Below are 20,745 nucleotides of genomic sequence, written 5' to 3' on the forward strand. Positions count from 1 at the left end.
TGATATATTCTAGATTCCTTAGTTGCTCAAAGAATCAACCATTTTTTTGTCACTGTTTTCTTTTATCTATAAATCAGTTTCTTTCTCACTGATTTCATCAGTAGTTTGCTGTTCATTTTGTCTTGTTTTAGCTTTTCCTTCTATGAGGAGTAAGCTCCATTGAATGTGAGGATTGGTCAGTTTTGAAGCTTAGCCAAGGATCGTTTCTTTTGTCATAGCTGATCTACTTGTTTGTGATGTTCAAAACGGATGCATGATGTTTGCCTCATTGAATGCTGATCTGTTTTTGTATTTTTATTTTCCTGAGAATGAAACACCTTCTCTGTTTTAGAGATTCATCCACTTTTGCTGTAGTTGAGGCTAAGAATGAAAATAAAAAGGGGAGAAAGGGTTTATATATTAGATGGGCAAAATGGTCCAAAAATACATGAAAAGGGTCATTTTGGTATTATAAAATGTTTAACTGACACTAACTATTGGACCCAAGTATCTATTTCTGAAAGTTTGGAGTACCTAAGTGTTACATTTAGTTTACCTAAAAGTGATACTACCCAAAAAATACAGGGTACTTATCTATAATTTACCCTAACTTTACCCACCCCTCTAAGCCAAAGCCACTGCTAGAAAGCTCTCCCAATGGGCACTCAGTCCCTCCCAAGTGGGCTGGGATATAATGGTGGCCTGTTGTGGAGGGTGCTGGATCTTAGGGCTTGATCATGGGCAACTCTTCGTGGTCACTCAATGTGTACCCTGTGGCAACTTGTCCCTCGTTTCCCAAGAGATGGATGGCCTAGTGACCAAACCAAAAGGTGTTGGTGTTGTGGCATTAGGCAACTTAAATAACCAAAGAAGTTGAAGAACACCCACCAACCAGTCCAGTGGCTGAGCAAACTATTTTCCATTACTAAAGGAACACATCGACAAAGTTGCATGAGCCAGGTGCCTCATTTTCCTCGTCCGTTTTAAAGCAAAAGAAGGAAAAAAAAATGTCGTGTGGTGTATAGTACCAATGTCATCCATTGGTCTAATTATGTGGATTGATAATGATGCGCTTTAGTGTGACTAATACAAATTACAGCCCACATCTACTAAAATCGCCTTTTTCTTTGCTGGTAAGCCTGGAGTCATGGTTCATCGACAAGGATATCCCACTACATTCCAAACCAGAACTTAAGGGTAGGGAGTTTGGTAACCTCGAAAGCGCCATCCACCAATTGTCTGGTGGAGATTGCTCTCGGGAATTTGGATCTCATCGTTTATCCATGCCCTCCCCATGCTCCAAAACCCAGAACAAAAAATCTCATCTACTATATTTATTTATTTATCACGCCAAGATGCTGATGCTATTGGTGGTGGGTCAAGTAATTAAATGCAACAAGGCCTATAACTGCTAGAAGGCTTAAGTTAGTCGGTCTACGTTTGTGTTGTCAACATCTCATAAACTATTGGGATGAAAGATCAATTGGCCCCTTAAAAGAAGAGTTGAGAAGACAGCTGTATTGTTGGGAAGTAATGCCCAAATTCTCTTGGGAGTTTTTGTGCGTTAATGCAAGGAATAAAAAAAAGATGAAGTCCAGTCTCATTTCTCTGTAATGTTTCAGTCCTTGACATTAAACAATGAAAAGAATACAACATCCAACTGCAATTTGTAGCTCCTTCTACAAAAAGAAACAATTATTCATGGCTATCTATCTAATGTCATAATCACAGTACCTCTAAGCTACAAGCCTACAACCAACCTTAATGAAGTCAGACTATTAACAACATCATGACCTTTCCCCACTAATCCCCTCCCACTTTGCCCCCAAAAAATAAATAGATATGCTAAAGGAAGAAAAGTAAAGAAAAAAACAACTAATAAATTTTGTAACTGTGAAGCTACAAAATTTGCAGGGATGTTTGTATGACAATTCAGCGGTAGTTTCTGTAGACAGGGCTATACATGCAGCTTTCTGCATACTTAACCAGGTTGGCTGGACGAGGGAGACGGGTAGCCAAACCTACAACAGCAAATCGTCGTTTAAATAAATTAGTTACCATATCTAGACGGAGGCAAGTATTCTATGAGCTGATGTATTACAAGGTGACTTACCCAATTCATACGCTTTGGAAGCCACATTAGCAGCAATTTCAGCTGATATCTTCCTTATATTGCAGAACGGTGGGTAAATAAGCCCTTTATCAAAGTTGTCCTCTGTCAGCTGTCCAGCCAAAGCTTCCGCTGTTCCAAGGGAAAAAAAAAAAAAAAACACATGAAATATATGGTGAGTGATCATTGGAAATGTATATCCAGATGCAAAACAACGGAACCCGCTTTATGCACAGAACAAATGCCAAAGGTGAAAAGTATATAATGGCAGTCAACTATTCTACACCCCATCTTTGGTGTCTATCTTGCACAATCAGTCAAATAACAGCACAACCTATCTGACCAAAATAACCAATAAATGCCAGACCATAGGTTTTGGTTGTCCTTAACCCCAATTTTTTTTTTTTTTTTTTTTTTTTTTTTTTTTTTTATGAATTTAACCCCAAAATCATGTTTATCTACGAGTTAATGAAATTAAGTGTTTTAAGTAGTTGCATCTTTTAGAGGGCTCCAACTTAATTTTTTGTTCTGTTTAACTTACAAGCTGCCAGAAGCATGTCATCATGTACACGAATTGCACCAGATATTACCAAACCAAGACCAAATCCAGGGAAAATGTAAGCATTGTTTGCCTGCAAAAAGGATATAGAAGACAATCATATCACCACTATCCCATAAATCTTTACCAAGGGAATGTTTCCACTGAAATAACAAAAAAATAAATCCTGAAGAGAAATGGGACCTGGCCAGGTACGAAAACTTTCCCATTGCATTCAACAGGGTCAAATGGACTCCCACTAGCAAAAATTGCCCGACCCTGCAAATCATTTTTTTGGGAGAGAGGGGTATTAAGATTCGGATTTATTTGCCAATAGAATATTCAAATATCAGCTGCATGATATGAATCATATGATATAAATCTTGTATTAAGCAGTGTGGGATCAAGGGAATGTCATTCTGTCTGTTTTACCTTACTCCACGTGTAAGCTTGCTCAGCTGTACACTCGGATTGTGAAGTTGGGTTTGAGAGAGCAAAAATTACAGGTCTCTGCATTCCAATCATTTGTAATGTCAGCTTCTCGATTTCAATCTCATCTTACTTGTCTACGTGCATAAAACATGAACGAGAGAGAGAGAGAGAGAGAGAGAGAGAGAGAACCTCATTAAAGGAAGCCATAGCCTCAACCACCTCCTTTGTGAATGTCTTCCCTACTCCAGATGATCCAATCAATACAGTTGGCTTGATTGCCTATGAAACCAATGACAGATGTCAAAACAAGCCATTGGTCAACCTTTCATGTAGAATAAATACCAACCACCAGCACACCTCCACCACACACATGCATGTGCACACACACACACACACACGCACACACACACACACACACACACACAGAGAACAACCTTTACAGCATCTAATAGTGTCTTCAGAGGTTCATGCTCATGAGCCCAAGGCTTCTTGAAGTGTTGAAGTGACTCCATACGGGAGCTAACTATCAATCCCTGCACCAGAACTAATATGAATATTTCAATAGTCTAGAGGATAAGAGGAGATGAAAAGAGTTAGCCCGCTTCCTTGGCAAAGAAACAAAGTGCTCAATGTTTCTCTACCTTCGAGTCCACAAGCCAAATCTTCTTCCGCGTCTCTTCAATTGGAGCTTTTGTCTGCAAACAAGAATATACATTAGGATTGAAATCAAATCAGAGCAGGAAAATTCAAGTCGCAGGATAAATATGCTCTATGTGATAGTGTTCCTTGGAAAGTACGTACCTGTTTTGACATTTCAAGAGCTATGAGTTCTGCTATACCAGTCCCAGCCTACAATTGCCAGCAAAGAGAAGTGAGATACAAAAACAGCAAACGTACAGATATACATTTCTACACATTTACATATTTATCTAATCATGCATTTTTATATCTGTATGTTAAAAAGAATAATAATCTCATCCTAACCCCAATTTTGCAATAGAAATAGCTTCTCCACAGAAGATCATATGTGCTAGGCATAGAGGCGGCAGATTTTTAGAGTTCTCAAGGACACATTTTCCAGAGCAAGAAGACTCCATATCCAGTAAAATGCATTAATATGTACAAATTCACTCATTATATATTCCTGTGTTTTTCTTTAACTTATTATGATTAATCCATTTATGATTATATCCTCCAGTTTCTCAATGTACGGAGAAAGGGACAAGATCGACAAGACCGGACAAAGACCCACCTCTCCAGCACCAAGGAACAAGAATGTGTGCTCAGCTAAGGTTCCACCAACTAATTTCAATGCTGCAACAACCCCTGCCAGTACCACAGAAGCTGTCCCCTGCAATAGAAGAAAGAAAAAAAATCAGAAATTTGTTTCCTTAGGAGGTGATATCCTATTCCTGATGAGAGGATCATCTGTCAGGTTACCTGAATGTCATCATTGAAGACAAGATGGGACGCTCTGTATTTTGCAAGCAGCTCAAAGGCATTGTGATTTGCAAAATCTTCAAACTGCGGTTAAGAAATTCAGTCATTAAGAAACTTCCAGTCAAGCTTTGGAAGATCAAAATTACTTAATTTGTCAATTCACTGAGAATGTGTAATGTGGCACCTGTATGAGGACCTTTTCTCCATAGTTCTGCTTAACAGCACACATGAATTCATGTAGAAGTTCAGAATATTCCTACAATGACAAAATATGAAACCATCTTTGTTAAAATGCTGCTTGTTGGCATGAATTAAGAATATCCTAGGTTTTTAAGTAGTGGAACCTGGCCAGTTGCCCTCTTTTGTCTGATTCCAATATAGAATTCATCCTTTAACAACTCCTCATTGTTTGTCCCAACATCAATAGTTACAGGCAAACACTGCAAATGATAATGGAAATCCTTGTCAAGTTTAGAGAAAGAACACTATCATGACCAGTTTCCAGAATTCCAATTGATCTTGTTACAGTCAGTCATATAATCTTATTTTCAGTCAGCAGCATATATAAGTGACTTGCCAAAGAGATTGCCAAGTTCATTAAAGCGTGACACCAATTCAATCAAATCAGGATTAGTCATACAACATGTAACCAAATCAAGGTCTGAAGTCTCATTCACTAATAAAGGTTATTGTTTCTGGGAGGCCAACCGATTTCCTTTTGACTCTACACTTGAGAAGTCAATCAACTGAAAAGAACAAGAAGCATTAATGATATGCATGCTTACCGAAGAAGGACGAACACCCCCAAGCGCTGTATATAAAGCAAGTTTTCCTACAGGAATTCCCATTCCCTGAGAACATTCAACACATTTATCATCAATTTAAGTAAAGAGCAATTACCATTCAAGATGCAAAGACTAAGATACTGACAAAAGCCTATAAATAAATGTAGAAGCTGAATTATGCATAGCCATGAATTGGAAGAGAACCACTCCAGACATATACCTGACAGCCAAGGTCCCCAAGCCCCAAAATCCGCTCACCATCAGTGACAACAATAACTTGGATTTTCTTCTCAGGCCAGTTCTTTAATACCTCAAGAATCTTTCCCCTGTTAACCCAAATACTTCTCAGTTCTACTTGAATAACACTGAAAGAAATTAATATCCAAGCAAGAACAGTGGAATAAAACTGAAAACAGAATCCAATAAAACATACTTCTCTTTCAGACTAATATAAAGACCCTGAGGACGCCTGAATATACTGCCATATTTTTGGCAAGCTTCACCAACAGTTGGGGTGTATACAACTGGGAGCAATTCCTCAACATTATCAATAAGGAGCTTGTAAAACAGCCTCTGATTCCTCTCCTGTAAACCAACACAAAATAACCAAAACAACTACATTCAGTTCTCATTCCACAAATAAAACACAATGGCAATCCACAAATTGAATTGACTTGATCCAATCACCTGCAGATCCATCAAGGCCATGTATCTTTGCAGCGGAACCTGATACTGACGGAGATTGTGCATCAATTTCTTCTCCTAATATGCAGAATTGTGGAAAGGGAAGGTCAGCAAGCATGACTTGGTTCTGGTGAAACATCAAGAAAAGGGGTCTAAACTATCGGCAAGGGTCATTATATGTCACCTGAAGCTCTTGAGTAACTACTGCTGGGGGTAGAAGACCTCGCACGTAGTGGGCATCTCTCTCCTTGTCAGTGAAGGCAAGTCCCTTGTTGTGATGTGGGTCCCTCAGAAGAGAATACCCACTGCACCAGAAAAAAAAAAGACTATTTACTGCATAACATAGCAAATGGTTGCCATACTATGAATTACAACCTAGACAGGTAATGATTCCAGCAAGCAAAGGACCAAAATTGTCTTGTAAACCCAAAACATGTTCAGGAGAATGCTCTCAATATGACAATCTAACAAAGTACATACAACTCTATTGAAGATAAATAACTAATCTGCAGACAGGAAGCTCTGACTTTGGATTCTAAACTTATCGTGTATCCAAGAAAAGGAAATAGCATTCAAATGCTGAAACATAAAACACCCTTACTTAGGTTCAAAATTGGAGGATTCGTATAAATATGCTTACATTTTTTTTTTATTAGAGGGAAATAAAACTATGAACTTATTACAGAAATATGAAAGAATACTTTTTTTTTTTTGAAAATTTACCAAGACTGTAAATTTGTAATAACAGAAGAAAGTTCAATGGTCATATTAAATGGAATAAGAGTGACCCAAGATATCTTCAGGATGAAACCAATTGAATTGAAGGTTCATTGAATCTTAGAGCCAGAACATGAAATGAAATGCATCCACTGCAATGAAGGCAATGACAACTGGAAGGATGTACAAATAAAAATTTTCCAGATATATTCAACTTTATTAACCATTAAATTTAAAATTGTATTAAGTATTTCAAAAGAAAGGGCCAAGATCTATGTACATAGATTTACATAGTTAATGAGAATGAACCACGTATAATATATGTACCTATGTATTTCTATTGTTCCCATTGACTGGCCACTAAAAATATATGCATGGTTAAAGTCAAATACAGCTTCCCTTACTAAACTAAGATAATGCATGACGATATTGATATTCTGATTAGAGAGCATCAAGGCAATGTTGAGATCTTTTAATTGCTACTTTGACACAAAGCAACAGACGATATTGTGTGTGATTTGGGTACGTTTTAAATAATTTACCCATACAACAGCTTTCGAAGGCAAGGAAAACTCTTTTATCTTTTGTGCCAGATGTTCTAGTTTGGAAGAAAACTAACAGGGCTGCTAATTCTTGGCTTTGCTTTATGATATAGACAGTGGTCTACTGGTCTTGCACTCTTGCTTAAGTCAAGTTACCTACCATCCCTCTCCTTCTTGCAGAAGAGGATATCAAGGAAGATACATATCCACTGCTGCCAATTTTTGTTTATAATAATATAATATATGTGATCCTGCCTAATCCCCACCTATCCGCCATAAGGAAAGAAAGAAAAATTAACAATCTTGGACTGCAGAAATTTCAACAAAGCAGATCCACATAAGTAATTTAAAAAGCAGTACTCCAGAAAATAGAAATAGAGAAAAATCAGTGTTTTTCTAACAACTCTAAAAAAAATAAGATAAAATGAAGAATCCCTGCTTCACTTTGCTAGATATAACAAATAGATCCTTTGGGATCTGAAAATTTTATGCTTAGACGCGTAAGTATAAAGAGAAAATATTTGGCCCATAACCTTTTCAGGCTCCATTTGCCCCAACGCAATAATCAATACAAACACTGCTGAAAATCGCAAGGATCTGACAAACGGGAGGGAATTTCCATGGAGATTCTGATGTCCCCATCACAATACGCCCAAAACTTAGAAAAATAAGACCAGAAAGGGGAAAACCATAATTTCCACAACCAAGAAGTTGCAATTACCAAAATAAGATTTACATGTATCATTTTCGGATCCGTATAAAGAAAGGCTCCAACTTGGAAATACTGAAACATAGACAGAAAGCACTAAGCCCATTTTTTAGTTATCATAGAACATATATTAATTAAGAAGAACGAAAAAATAAATGTAACAACAAAAAAAAAAAAAAACAGCAGAAAACGAACACCAGGAAAAAAAAAAAAACGTCATTTTTAGAAAGAATATATTAACCAAAAAAAAGGCACTCAAATAGATTATCCATCACCAAAAGAGAAATAAAAAGGCGACAAAAGAATTAAAAGAGGAGGAAATAAAAAGGCGACAAATAAAAATCGAGTGGTAACAAGAAAAAAAGGAAACTACATGAAAAAAGAAAAAGAAAAAGGCCCTCGTTAGAATCATCAGAAACCCAACAGTTTAAGACATCATTACTGCTGATCAATGAGGAGAAAGAAATAGAGAGACGGCGAGGAAATTTAACCACTATTAATCATCTGACCTAGCAACTGAAGTAGTCCAAGGGGTGACAGGCTGATCCTCCGTAGCGCGATCCTCACCGTAGACGTCTTCGACTCCGGCGCCAGGGTTAGGTTTGGGATCCATGTCCAGCGCCGAGGTACCTTCTCTTGTCTCCTTCAGAGTGCTCTCCATTAAAGCCTTGAACTTCCTCTCTCCTCCCCGACCGTTAGAGTTGAGAGCCACCACAACTGGGGCTGAGACTTTTCTCTGCGAATGAGAGAAGCTAGAGATACCAGAAAAACTCGTGGAGTTGTTCTGCTAACAACCAAGAAACAAAGAACACCGAACACCTTCTTTTATACTCAAAGACAATAAATCTCAATTACTCTGTTTTCTCTAAATCCAGAAAAGATGAGATAAAAGATCTCTCCATTCAATGTGAAAAAAGAAAACAACAACAACCACACGAACAAATCAGTTCAATTTATTAAATCATGCCACAAGATCCCATTTTTCTTCTGAAACTTGTTTTAATCAGAATTTTAATTAATAAAAATTCAAGATTTTGGAAATGAACTGGATTTATAGATATTACCAGAAAACTGCCTGCCTTCAATGAAATCATTGCGAATAAAATGTAGAGAGAGAGAGAAAGAGAGTGTGGGTGCGTGTATGTCCTTCGCTTTCTCTGTTGGCGACCGCAGGAAGAGAATGAGAAAGGAGGGGAGAGAGAGCCTTCCGCACAGCTAGTGTTCCCTTTTCTCTCTCTCTCTCCTACTCTGTGTTCCAACTTTCAAAGTTGCTTTTATATGGAGAAATGTCGCTACTGCCAAACTCGCAAAAAAAGTGAGTTAAATACTTTAAATGAGGCTTCTTTTTAAATCATTCTTTTAACCATCTCCTGTGGTCCCGGTCCTCTTGTTGGGTGGACCCGGACCCGTTATTCTTAAATTTTACGGCCTGGGCTTGGCCTTGTCCAGTTGTCCTTTGCAGTATTTGTCCGGTTTAAACCCATTTTCACAATCTCGGGCCCAAAATTATCATAACGCCCAATACCCTGTTTTCACATATTTTTAATAGGTAGGCCGTATTTGCTATTATTGTGTTGCATATCCATGTCTATGCCATATATCGACACCACATGGGCGATTAGACTTTACCAAAATTATGATTAGATCCAAATGTTTTTGTACTGATTTTTCCCTTGGATTATACGAAATTCATTTTTAGGCCCTATTCTTACTTGGATAAGTACGTTTAGCTGGACAAACGTTTTAGGCTCATATCCCTGAATTGTTATGGGACCCAACAAATGAACGTGAATATTGGGATCAAGTTAGTTAACTTGGAAGATTTACCTCCTCTAAATCCTGGAAAATGAACGAAATTTTAGATTATATTCGGTTGCAGTGCAAATTTATTTGCACTAGTACAAATGCATAAAAGTGCAAATGTAAATTCTTATTTAATTTTTGTTTTAGATTTTAATTTATTCAGCTTTATGATTAAGTCTGCTATCAAACATAATAAACTAAAATTTAAAATAAAAATAGGTAAGAATTTACACTTAAATTTGTTTGCATTGCAATCAAACACACAGCATTAGATCCGAGGTGTTTATAATTGTATCAGTATTTTCTCCCATGTGATAGCTTAATACTGCTTTATGTGTGTAATACATAATGATAAACAAATGTCACATCGTATGTATGTGTATGTCAAGGTTTTTTTATTAAAAAAAAAAAAAAGAATGCAATGCTTATATTATATATGAGATGGAAAGGCAACGGCTGTACAATGCCACAACGCCAAACATTGGATACATGTGATGTGGGGCAATTTTGAGGACGAGTAGGGTGCATCTATTATGGCAGGCAGGCCCATGGAGCTAACCATTATTTGTTGTGAATTATATATACAAACGGAAATGTGAATTACTGGGCTACACCTAACAAGGCAACTACATTGTTAAGGCCTGAATGAAGGTAGGTGTGCATGCTTATTAACACCTGGTAGGTGTCTAGGTAAAAGTAACAAACCCTGTATTAACCTACAACGTCTAGGTAGGGTTATTGCCCATCAACACAAGCCATTAGACAAAATAACCCATCACACATTAATGGCTTTCTTATCTATTTCCTTCTCCTAATAACGTCTAGGGTTACATCATTTGCTTTTACGTGGGTACAGTGTCTCTGTAGTTAGGGATGTCAATGGACTGATTTTGGGTTGGATTCTGTCCAAATCAAAATCTATTTGGATGGATTGGATGAATCAATATGACATATTAAATTTGGACGGATTGGACGGACCAATATGACATATTGGATTGGACCTGGTCCGTTCTAATAAATTTATATTGAATTGAGCTAATATCTGGTCTATTAATAAAAGATAAGAACATAGTTGTCAATGGACCAGATTTGAGTTGAAATCAATCTAAATGAATAGAAATTTGAACAGATTGAACAGTCTCTAAACCAGTCCAAAATAGTCAAAAATATTCATTAGATTAGATTGAACTAGGTCCATTTATAATTAACTCACATTGGATTGGATCGGATTAGACCAAATCCAATCCAATTGACACCCTACCTGTATGGGGAGTGGGGGTGGAGGCCCTTAAAAAGGGGCAATCAAAGGAAGCATCTGGTCTCAGGAATTAGGGTTAGGTTTTGTTGAATTGAGCTCAAATTAATTTGCATTCGGACAACATGATGTCTACTATTTGAACCAACCAACGACCACCCGCTGACCCGGTTGCCAACCAGGACGAGGTGCAAATGGGGTTTGAACTCACTCTGGGCCCTCTGACCAGGAATTGTGTCCTTGTTGGTTCATCAGCTCAAGAAGAGTCGAAGTTATATAATTAAAAGACAAATGGAACTATCACATAATAGCAATCAAATATGACCCGCCCAACTTTGGCAGAAAAACAAAGTAGAGTTTCCGATTTTTTTTCTTTAATATTTTGGATATACATTTGTAAGAAGAATGGTTGAGGACTTGCAAGTAGAATATTTTATAATAAAAGGTCAATAGTCAACACCTACCTTCTAGATTTCTAGTGTGTTGCTTACCGAATCAAAATGTAATTTAAAATGGGATTACAGTCAACCATGTTGAACGAGCATAATCAGAAGGCAACCAAACACCCCTTAGCCCAAGCCCTAATCAGTGGATGCAATTCCTTGTCTGTTTCTGTACTTCATCGGGACGAATTTGAAATTTCCGATTTATCCTAAGGATACTTTCGGCATCTCAAAATGTCATTTCTGGTAATTCTAGCTGCAAAAAAGGGCAATTCTGGCTACAAAATAAGACAGCCGACCATTGGCATTGAATTTCTGCTTATTGTTTACTAGAAATTTAGAATTTATGTTTATTTTTAATTTTCTATTTTCTCAATGAAAAAAGTTAAAAAAAAAAATGCAAAGAGACGAGTAGTTATCCACACGTGGCTAGAACTTTTAGTGGACGCCACGCCACGACGCGTCTTTGATCCAGAGTTACAGAACACGTTTGTTGCATGGAAGGAGAAGTTATCGAATGGATAGGCGAATAGGAATTCGGATGAAACTGTCCTCACAGCCCGTTACAGCTGTGCATTGAGCATATATCTCGATGAATGAAAATAATTAAGAATGAGATATTCTTAATACACGGCTGTAAAAGGCTATGAGAACGGTGTGAAGACAATTTTATGAATATCAAATCAGGTAGCTGGATCCGATTGGACCCCACTTTGCGCTCTCGATCTATCATCAACAAAAAGCCACGCGTAGCAAGCAACCAGGCTCAGAATTCAGAAGGCTAAGAATGCGCTTTTATGGGCACGATTCACGAAGAATACCGTAGATCTCGTAAGAACCGCTGGATTAGCATCTTTGTCATCTTCTAAAGTTTTTTAATGGTGACAAACAGATCTCTCGAGTCTGGAGACCGGGTGGACTGGAACGGGGAAGGTGGAAGCCCTTAATACATTTTTAAGTTTTACCCGTTGCCGCTTGGGTTATATGAATTTGGACCAGGAGTGTCCTCAGCGAGTTGAGACTTCAGACACCGAGTTCGGATCTGCTTACCACAGCACGGCGTCCACGGTCCACCCACAAGACATTAATTAATTTCAGCCCATCCACTCGAGTCTCCATGGGCCATGGGCCATGGGCCGTGCAACCCCGGGTTGGATGTGTAAGTAAAAGTAATCCTCCTCCTATCACCTGGGATTGGGAAGCCCCTTATCCTCAGAAGTCAGAAACTGCCAAAACAAGGGACAATCTTCCCCTCCGTCTCAGCTGAGACTATAAATCCTTTGTTGTTCGTTCAATCCAGTTGCTTCAACCTTGGTAAGAGTGCAAATTTGGTTCACTTTTGGAATTCGTATTAGAAATTTAGAATGAAGGTTTTAGCAGTTTAGCTGTACAATCCGCTGCGGAAGCCGGAAGTGGCATATACATCCAACCGTACATTCAGAACATCTCCGAGATATATTCTTAATATGTACACGTGGGGATGGGTCCCACCCTCATGAATTGTGCGCAGTCCAGTCCTGGAAGCTTTCATTTCTGAGGGAGGTATAAGCTGAGGGAATTAACATTTGAGGAGGGTGTTATCTGCTTACAAAGTCTCTGTACCTGCGTATGGCCCAACAGCTCAAACCACTCTAACAAGTCATGAAATGGGTGGGCCTTTTGACAAAAACAAAGGGGTGGGCCTTTTCGTTTCTATCAACATTTACTATTTAGCATTCATTATACATTCTTTCAAGCATACTAACACAAAATAGTTTCATTGGGCTCGGCTTTTGAAAATTGAAACCACAGGAGTGATGTCTCCAATGTACGCCAGACTGAAATTCAAGTGTCAAAAACGTTGAAGAATCAAGCAGCTTGATTAAGCGATAAACGTTGGGTACTTGATGCTGTTTTCATGTTCATCCAAACGCTCGTCTGAAAAGATTTCGTTAGTAAGATACCAGAGGCCAGCGGCACAATGATTCATGAATTTGCTAATTCTATTGGCCAAACCGGAAGCACTAAAACAATCTAGCTATCTCCAATTACCCTTAATTGTGTTCCTCCAGGCTCCAACTGTTTTCCATCATTAGTCCGAGCTCTAATCTCAATAGAGTTAGTTTCCACTCCCATCAAATTTACATCATCCTCTGTAATCAGATGTTCATTACCCTTTTTTTTTTTTCAAGAGCGACTGGTTTTAGCGAATTCTTTTTCTAATCCCAAAATTCGTCCAATTTGCCATTTTAATGGTAACAGGGTGGGTAATTGGTTCGGGTTAGATAGAAAAATACCCATTTTGCCCTATTCTCGATCATTAGAGTTTCAGTTTTTTTCTTTCTTCAGTTTTTTTTTTTTTTTTTTCAAATTCCATCCCAAACCTAATCAATGATAAAAAAAACCCACCCCGAACTGAAATGGATCTGGTCGGAGCCTCAATCTCTAACCATTTAACATAAAGGCTGTGCAGGAATCAGTTAACCGAAAAGACTAAAACCAAGACAAACTTTCTCTTTGCGAGTTTACCGTGTATGACTAATCTATTGACTACAAAATGCTGATTAGATCTTATGTAAAACAGTAAATTATAGATTAGTACCCTATTTGGTCTATTCTTTCTTTGGTATTCGAATTTTATGCCAATTCAGTACCTGAAACTTCTAAAACATCCAATTAGTATAAAACCATTCAATGGCATACAAAAAAACACAATTGCCCTGAATTTTCAATAAGTGAAAGAAATTAATTTTTGAAACAATGATAATAACCTTGGTTATAATCCCTTTTCACTTCGGCTGGACAACATTGTTCATCACTCTGTGCCAAAGGACCAGTTCTTCCCACCAGAACTACAACGCAAAAGACAACACCAGAAAAAGGGAAGATCGCTGAAAAACTGTCTGAAAAATGTCATACTTTGGTGTCATTTGATCAATCTGAAATTTCAGATTTTAAAAAGTAAAAAGATATTTTTTGTGTTTAAAATCCGAAAAGAAGTATAGATTCTTTTATACTTTTTAGAGACTCTGAATTCATAAGTTTTTTTTTTTTTTATGTTGGATCAACCCTTTATCATTTCAAATTTACTGATTTTACTATTTTACTCCATAACATGCTATTTGAAAATATTAAATTCAATACAAATAAAAAATAAAAAATTACCTCAAGAGTCTTCAATGAAATCTACCTGTTAAGCTTGGCTTCTGAGCTTATATCTGTCAACCCTAGGATATTTTGTTATTTTGGTTTCTTATGGGTTATGGTCACTGACGCAATGTTTGGTAATGTTACAACAGAATGGCAACATCCCACTGGCGTGTTACCAATTAGCCCCTATTTTATTGGATGCGTTTTGGTTTAAAATTATGCCTACTGCCTATGTATGATTAGTGTTGGTCGGTTAACTACACAATCAGGATATCAAAAGATGTGATGGGAAATGTAAATGTATTGGATATGTGATTACCTTCTAAATACATTTTCTTGTTGCTATTTTTATTCTATTTGCTTGTGTAGCCGATTTTTTTGCAGTGATGAGATGCTAACATGAAGGAGATTTTTGTTAGGGAACCCTTTTATGAATTTACTAGTTACTTTTGGCTATTTGACTCTTTTTGAAGTTTTGAAATTTGTCCTTTTGCATGTTTTTTTTTTTCTTTTTGAAATTATAAATTTCTGGTCAAGCGATGTTATGGAACTGAAAATGGAACAGCACAGATAACCTACTGCCTATGTATTCCTTGTGAAATGAATTGGAGCTTTTTATGCAGTGATGAAGAGCTTAACATGTAAGAACCCTTGCATGCATGCAGGAGGTTTCTATGAAATCTACTTGTTACGCTTGGCTTCTGAGCTATCTCTGTCAACCTAGGATATCTTGTTATATTGGGTTAAGGTCACTGGTGCAGTGTTTGTGAGTTCAGATCTACGCCCCACAATGCCCCACAACACATCTCTATCTTATATTGGGAACATTTTTCGATGATAAATACAAAGATAATGAGGCATCATGGGGAGATATTTCCAATACAAGGTTGGAATGTGCTGTGTGGCACAGATGTGAGCTCAGTGTGTTTGGTAATGGTCCAGTATAATGGCTACATCACAGTGGAGCATTATAGGTGTCCTCTAATTTATTGGCTAAAAAGTGCAATCAAATGCCACCTTAATTTATTTTATTTTTATTCTGAAAAAAAAATCAATGGATGTTGCACTGAGCAAAGCCAAACTCCTTGTGGTCAACAGATCAACAACTCAGCTTTCATGATATGTTAACATTGGTGCAGGTAAAAATATAATAGTTACAATTTTGCAACCAATATTCTTTGGAAAAAACAGTCTAGGCTCTTTTGAAGTTTGTTGCACATAAAATGTTATGCTTATAATCACTTATTTGCATTTGGGAAATAAACCAAATAAGTGTTTATTCCTGAAAATAAGCACTCATTCAACAAGTCCAAATTTTAAGCTTATTTTTAAGCACTTGTTTAGTAAGTGCTTATTTCCTTTTTAGCCTGTCTTGGCCTACTGTTTCATTTTAAAAATAACTATACTACCCCTATTTGAAATAAGTGCTTTTGGATCAAACATTCATAAGCACTTATTAAGACAAGCACTATCCCATAATCACTCACTTATTTATCAAAACAAAAGAAAAGAAAAACTACAAATAGGGGGTTTAATTCTGAAATGACAAAAGTTGCTAGATCTCGTAGCAAGGTTTATACTAAGAGTTGGCATCCCTTGGAAAGGAACCACCAGAAAAGCAGTCTGAAACTTGAATACTAGCACTATTGCAATATCCAATTCTAAAATAATACACCAAGAACCAATTGCACTACTTCCAAACTGTCAATTAAAAGAGGAAAAGCTCTACTTCCTTGGCTAGGGAGGCTTGAATCATTTGGTTGGATGCATGCTGTTATAGGATTTCATTTATGGTCCCAAATACATCATCCAAAATCGGCAGAGCTGGAGGACTGTTCGATCAAAAGTAGCATTGTAGTTGACCTTCAACCAGACTTCTGGCAGTGGACTCCAATGAGAATTGCGAGAATTTTAAACCCTTTGTGCATTAGGAACTGGAAGCCGCAACCTCGATTCAAAATCTGAATTACAATGATATTTGGAAAATCATTTTTTTAAATAATAATCTTTATAGTTAATGCTTCACTTTAGATCCATCAGTGGTGAATCCTAATTCTTAAAACATTATGGAAAATTGGAAACTATGCCAAGTCTGGGGGTAAACTCCAAGTGTAATCCAAGTGTAAGTTTCATACTCCCTGTTTAGAACGGGTAAGAGAGTACAGTGAATGCCAACGGTGGTTATTCGTTGGTTGAAACTTGAAACAGAGATGGGAAAGGGAACAAGCTCGAACGAGAGACGAAGAGGAATGGGCGAGATAAGCCAATTCATTTTTTTTTTTTTAGGATTTTAAGTTTCATTAACTCTAAACTTCCGTTAAATTGGACTTTAAAAATTAAAACTGATGCGGCAATTTCCTATTCTTAGGTGATGCGAGTTCTCTCAAGCCTATCTATTATTTTTCTTTCACGTCTTTATGTAAGACAATAGTGATTTTCAAAAACTTGTGTTTAATTACTTATTCATGTATTTGTGTTTAGTTAATGACCGTCAACTTTTAATAATGTCTCTTGAACACACCTGATTGAATTGTATCCACTGAAACATCAATGGTCAGCTTTACACCAAAAGTCAATATTGCTCTTTGCAAACCATGTGGGTGCAAGCAAAGTATGTCTCTGAAGCCCCCTTACTCTCCTCTTATATTTCTAAGGAGTGTAACTAAAATCCTATTTAAAAATTCAAAACAAATTCAGTAATTTTCCAATGTGAGATAAATTGAAAACTGGTTTTGTAGTAAGAGAAAAAAACTATTTTTCAAGACATGTATGTGGGTATATTTTTATTTAATTGATCAATCAAACCCATTGGATTTAATCTCTAATGAGATTAAAATCCAACAATATTCATGTTTCATTTAACTCTAAAACACACCACGAATGAATAACTATTTATTTGGTTGTTGCTGGTTTTGGAATCAACGCTATATGATCTTAGCAAGCAAAATGGGATCATACCTATTTCACATGCCAATATGACTCTAGTAGTAATAATATTTCTACTCAAAAACTAAGGCCCCGTTTGGTGTGTTTTTTGGCTTTTTATAAGCCGAGCAGACTGTGCTGCGATCTTTTTCCATTTGGTATGTAAGAGATCTAGCTAGCCACCAAAAGTCAGTGCACCGAAAAGAGGCGAATAGCTCATTTTAAGAAGCTCCAAATAGAGCTTTTCACGTCTTTCTTACTTTATTCTCATGCAGAAAATATGGAAAGACTTACGATAATCAAACTAGTTTCGAACTACTTAGATCTTTATACAAAAGCTCAATACATCTTAACTGTCAAAACTACCAAAAGATCTTCCTAAAAGGACTTGCCAAATAACCCTTAAATCATTAACAGATAACAGCCTCTTTTATAAGATAAAAAACTGCATTGTAAGAATTAAAAAAAAAAATCAAATCATTTTTTGGACCACACAATCCTTTTTGAGAGCCATGAGCCAAAAACCATGCATCTTAATTGCCAATGTATTAACATGAGTACGTACGTCAATATTGAGAATTGGGTTGGGCTTAGCCCATCCTTATCCTCGTTCAGGTTGGCTGGCCTATCTAGGCTGCCAAATTGTCATCTCTAATCTTTACGCCATCTGGCGTTAAATGAAGGTCATCAAGACACCAGGCATCCCGTGGAAGCATAACAAAGGCCATGTCCCTCAAGAATTCACCATGGCGAATAATAGTCCATGAGCTGTATGCCTGTATCTTGAGTTCTTGACCACTCTATACACACAACGTCGGATGAGAACTTTGTGTAGATGATCTATGACAACAGTTGAAGAGCTTAGTCCTCCAATAAGTAATTTGGGCCTGAATATTAACAAACCACTCTATACAAAATAAATGCATATTGGGCCGATGCCCAACAAGAGGCAACGTTGGTGTTTGCTGCGACTCAATTCAATCTGCATTTCCCGCTACCGTGGTGGCAGGACAACCCAGAGACCCCTCAATAAAATGCGAATACACCAGTGTTTTAACATCAACTGGTATTTAGTAGTTGATGTGTTTACATCTTGATCCTTTCCAGGTGTCAGTTAATTAATAGCCATTGCTTGAGGACTCAACATCGCTCCTTGTCTACTGGGGGCAGGCTTAGATCAAGTTTCTGCGTGCAAAACCCATGCATGGATTTATATATATTGAGTTGAGGGGTGCCTCTGTCCTCTGAATGTGATGTTGAATCCTACTTTGCACACAATAGTTGTATTCAGTACTGTCATGTCCATTGATTTCTTATTACTTCCATGAGTTCCATCTAAGCTTAATTTATTTCTTATCCATTGATAGTTCTAGCTTGACGTGTGCAATTGAGAGAACCATTGAACTGAGTTTGTTTTATACACCCCCCAAGGGTTTTCTCAATATATCTACATCTCATATCACAAAACTCTCTCCCCATCGCATTCTCGGGCAAGCAAAATAAATAAATTCTCCAAGGTTATCTTAACATCTTTCAACTCTTTCTTCATTTCTGGCCTGCCTAAGAACCTCAACTATGACTCTCTGAGGATCAAAATTGTGGATGCTGTTTGGGAGGGGAGAGAGAAATCAAATGGCAACAAATGGTTCATATATTACTTTTACTTAATAGCTAAAGTGCGCCATCAAAGTGCAACGGTACCCGTGGCCTAATGGATAAGGCGTCTGACTTCTAATCAGGCGATTGTGGGTTCGAGTCCCACCGGGTGTGATTTGTTTTTTATTGTTTTTCTTTTTTTTTTTTAATTTTATTTTCAAATTGTTAGTCTCCCAAGGCCAGAGAGATCTGGAGTCAAGAATGTTAGATGACGAACTCTACTCCAACCTAGAGCCCATGAATGATAGACTTGAACGTGATCATCTTGGCTATGCTTGATAGGCGGGGTTTTTGTTCTGAATGTAGAGAAATGATTTCTAAATGTATCGAGATTGCTTTTTCTTTCCTAATATGCTGAATGAATCACAAATTAATCCATCAGATACAATGAATTCAAGTTGCAAAATAAAGGGTCCCAATTAATTCTTTCCAAGCTTAAACCATCCCAATCCACACCATACCTAGTAACCATTTCATATCAAATATTGCAATGAGTCTGAAGAATTAGAAGGGCCAGTCTTGGCATTCTTTAACAAATTCAACTTGGGAAAGAGAAAACAAACCTCAAAGGCAATTGATTTGTACCTAAAAATTTAAGAAGGAAACAATAGACTTCAAGAGAAGGCAATTGCCAAACCATGTTTAATGTTTTTGCACATATTCACTCAAGTTGTGAAAGAAAATTCTTGATTAGTACCCTTACTTTGGCCCTAGTGCCATTTTAGTCTCCCAACTTAAAAAATGTGCTAATCCAGTACCTGTCATTAAGTGACATTTGAAAATATACAAATGCCCTTCGAGTGTTATCTAATTTTCTTTATCAACCATCCAACATTGATAAAAAATGAACAACCCCAAATCGTTGCCTCTTCTATTCAAGAAAGTTAGAGTCACCACTCACCAAAATGCCCACTGAGACGTGACCCCAACTTTCTTGAATAGAAGAGTCAAGGATTTGGGATTGTTCATTTTTTGTCAACATTTGAATGACCAATAAAGAGAATTAAATGACAATTGAAGGGCATTTGTGTCTTTTTAAATGCTACTTAACAACTGATTAACAGGCTGTTAACGGTAGGGACTGGATTGACACGCTTTGAAAATTCGGGTACTGAATAAAGAATTTTCCCTTTATAAATATATACAATTTAGAAATACTGTATACAAGGTTTTGTACTGTACATATTTGTATTTGCCCTCTTCCCAAGCTAAGCTTTAGGATTTCAACTCTTTTTATGGTAATCCTTGGGATTTTTATTCAACTCAACAAAGCCTTGTATGTGGGAAAATTAGTTTGTCCTGAATTCTGTTCCCTCAATCTTTGTCCTGAATTAATAGTTTCAATTTTTTTTTTCATATTTATTTCCAATTTAATTAGTCTTTCTGCATTATTCGTTAGTCTAGTCAATTTCTTTATTCTTTAGCAAGTTGTTGGGTACTGGAGGAAATCAGCAATTGTACAGTGACTCTCCATTTGTTGAACAAAATTGGAAATCATTATGGTACAAGTAAAAAGGAATTGTGCAGATGTCAAGTAAACTTATTAGATGTAACATTTTTTACTTGAAGCATTTTGGATCTCTTACTGTCCTTTGCAT

General features: G+C 37.0%; 1 protein-coding gene and 2 non-coding genes across 6 annotated transcripts; 2 read left to right on the forward strand and 1 right to left on the reverse strand.

Moving 5' to 3' along the window:
* Positions 1 to 1,582: 1,582 nt before the first annotated feature.
* LOC148847086 (NADP-dependent malic enzyme) lies at positions 1,583 to 9,254 on the reverse strand. 4 transcript variants are annotated; one of them, XM_088950234.1, is made up of 20 exons: positions 9,001 to 9,254; positions 8,446 to 8,720; positions 6,153 to 6,273; positions 5,972 to 6,046; positions 5,718 to 5,869; positions 5,505 to 5,610; positions 5,285 to 5,350; positions 4,844 to 4,939; positions 4,684 to 4,755; positions 4,500 to 4,583; positions 4,312 to 4,410; positions 3,861 to 3,908; positions 3,701 to 3,754; positions 3,494 to 3,592; positions 3,249 to 3,338; positions 3,060 to 3,137; positions 2,832 to 2,906; positions 2,631 to 2,721; positions 2,093 to 2,221; positions 1,583 to 2,000 (listed from the first exon to the last, which is right to left on the reverse strand). In XM_088950234.1, exons 1-20 carry the CDS (start codon positions 9,028 to 9,030, stop codon positions 1,912 to 1,914), a joined length of 1,929 nt encoding a protein of 642 aa, XP_088806360.1. In that variant the 5' UTR covers positions 9,031 to 9,254; the 3' UTR covers positions 1,583 to 1,911. The 4 variants fall into 4 exon arrangements, with proteins under 4 accessions (XP_088806360.1, XP_088806361.1, XP_088806359.1 ...); XM_088950235.1 differs by having other exon boundaries at positions 8,446 to 8,672; positions 9,001 to 9,253; XM_088950233.1 differs by having other exon boundaries at positions 8,446 to 8,723; positions 9,001 to 9,232.
* Positions 9,255 to 15,182: 5,928 nt separating this feature from the next.
* LOC148847087 (small nucleolar RNA R24) lies at positions 15,183 to 15,276 on the forward strand. The gene has a single exon (XR_016101655.1). It is a non-coding gene; the product is annotated as a small nucleolar RNA R24 (small nucleolar RNA).
* A 3,912-nt stretch (positions 15,277 to 19,188) lies between these two features.
* On the forward strand, positions 19,189 to 19,261 carry TRNAR-UCU (transfer RNA arginine (anticodon UCU)). The gene has a single exon. It is a non-coding gene; the product is annotated as a tRNA-Arg (tRNA).
* Positions 19,262 to 20,745: the final 1,484 nt, after the last annotated feature.

Source organism: Nelumbo lutea, chromosome 6 (genome assembly GCF_056320005.1).
Source record: "Nelumbo lutea isolate HS-2025 chromosome 6, American lotus-T2T, whole genome shotgun sequence".
Classification (NCBI taxonomy): domain Eukaryota; kingdom Viridiplantae; phylum Streptophyta; class Magnoliopsida; order Proteales; family Nelumbonaceae; genus Nelumbo; species Nelumbo lutea.

Excerpts from the sequence above, each read along its gene's own strand:
- LOC148847086 (XM_088950233.1), bottom strand. The coding sequence starts at position 9,030 with ATGATTTCATTGAAGGCAGGCAGTTTTCTG. Across the intron at positions 8,724-9,000 it reads TGAAGGCAGGCAGTTTTCTG|CAGAACAACTCCACGAGTTT; the intron begins GTAATATCTATA and ends CTTGGTTGTTAG. Across the intron at positions 6,047-6,152 it reads TAGTTACTCAAGAGCTTCAG|GAGAAGAAATTGATGCACAA; the intron begins GTGACATATAAT and ends TCTGCATATTAG.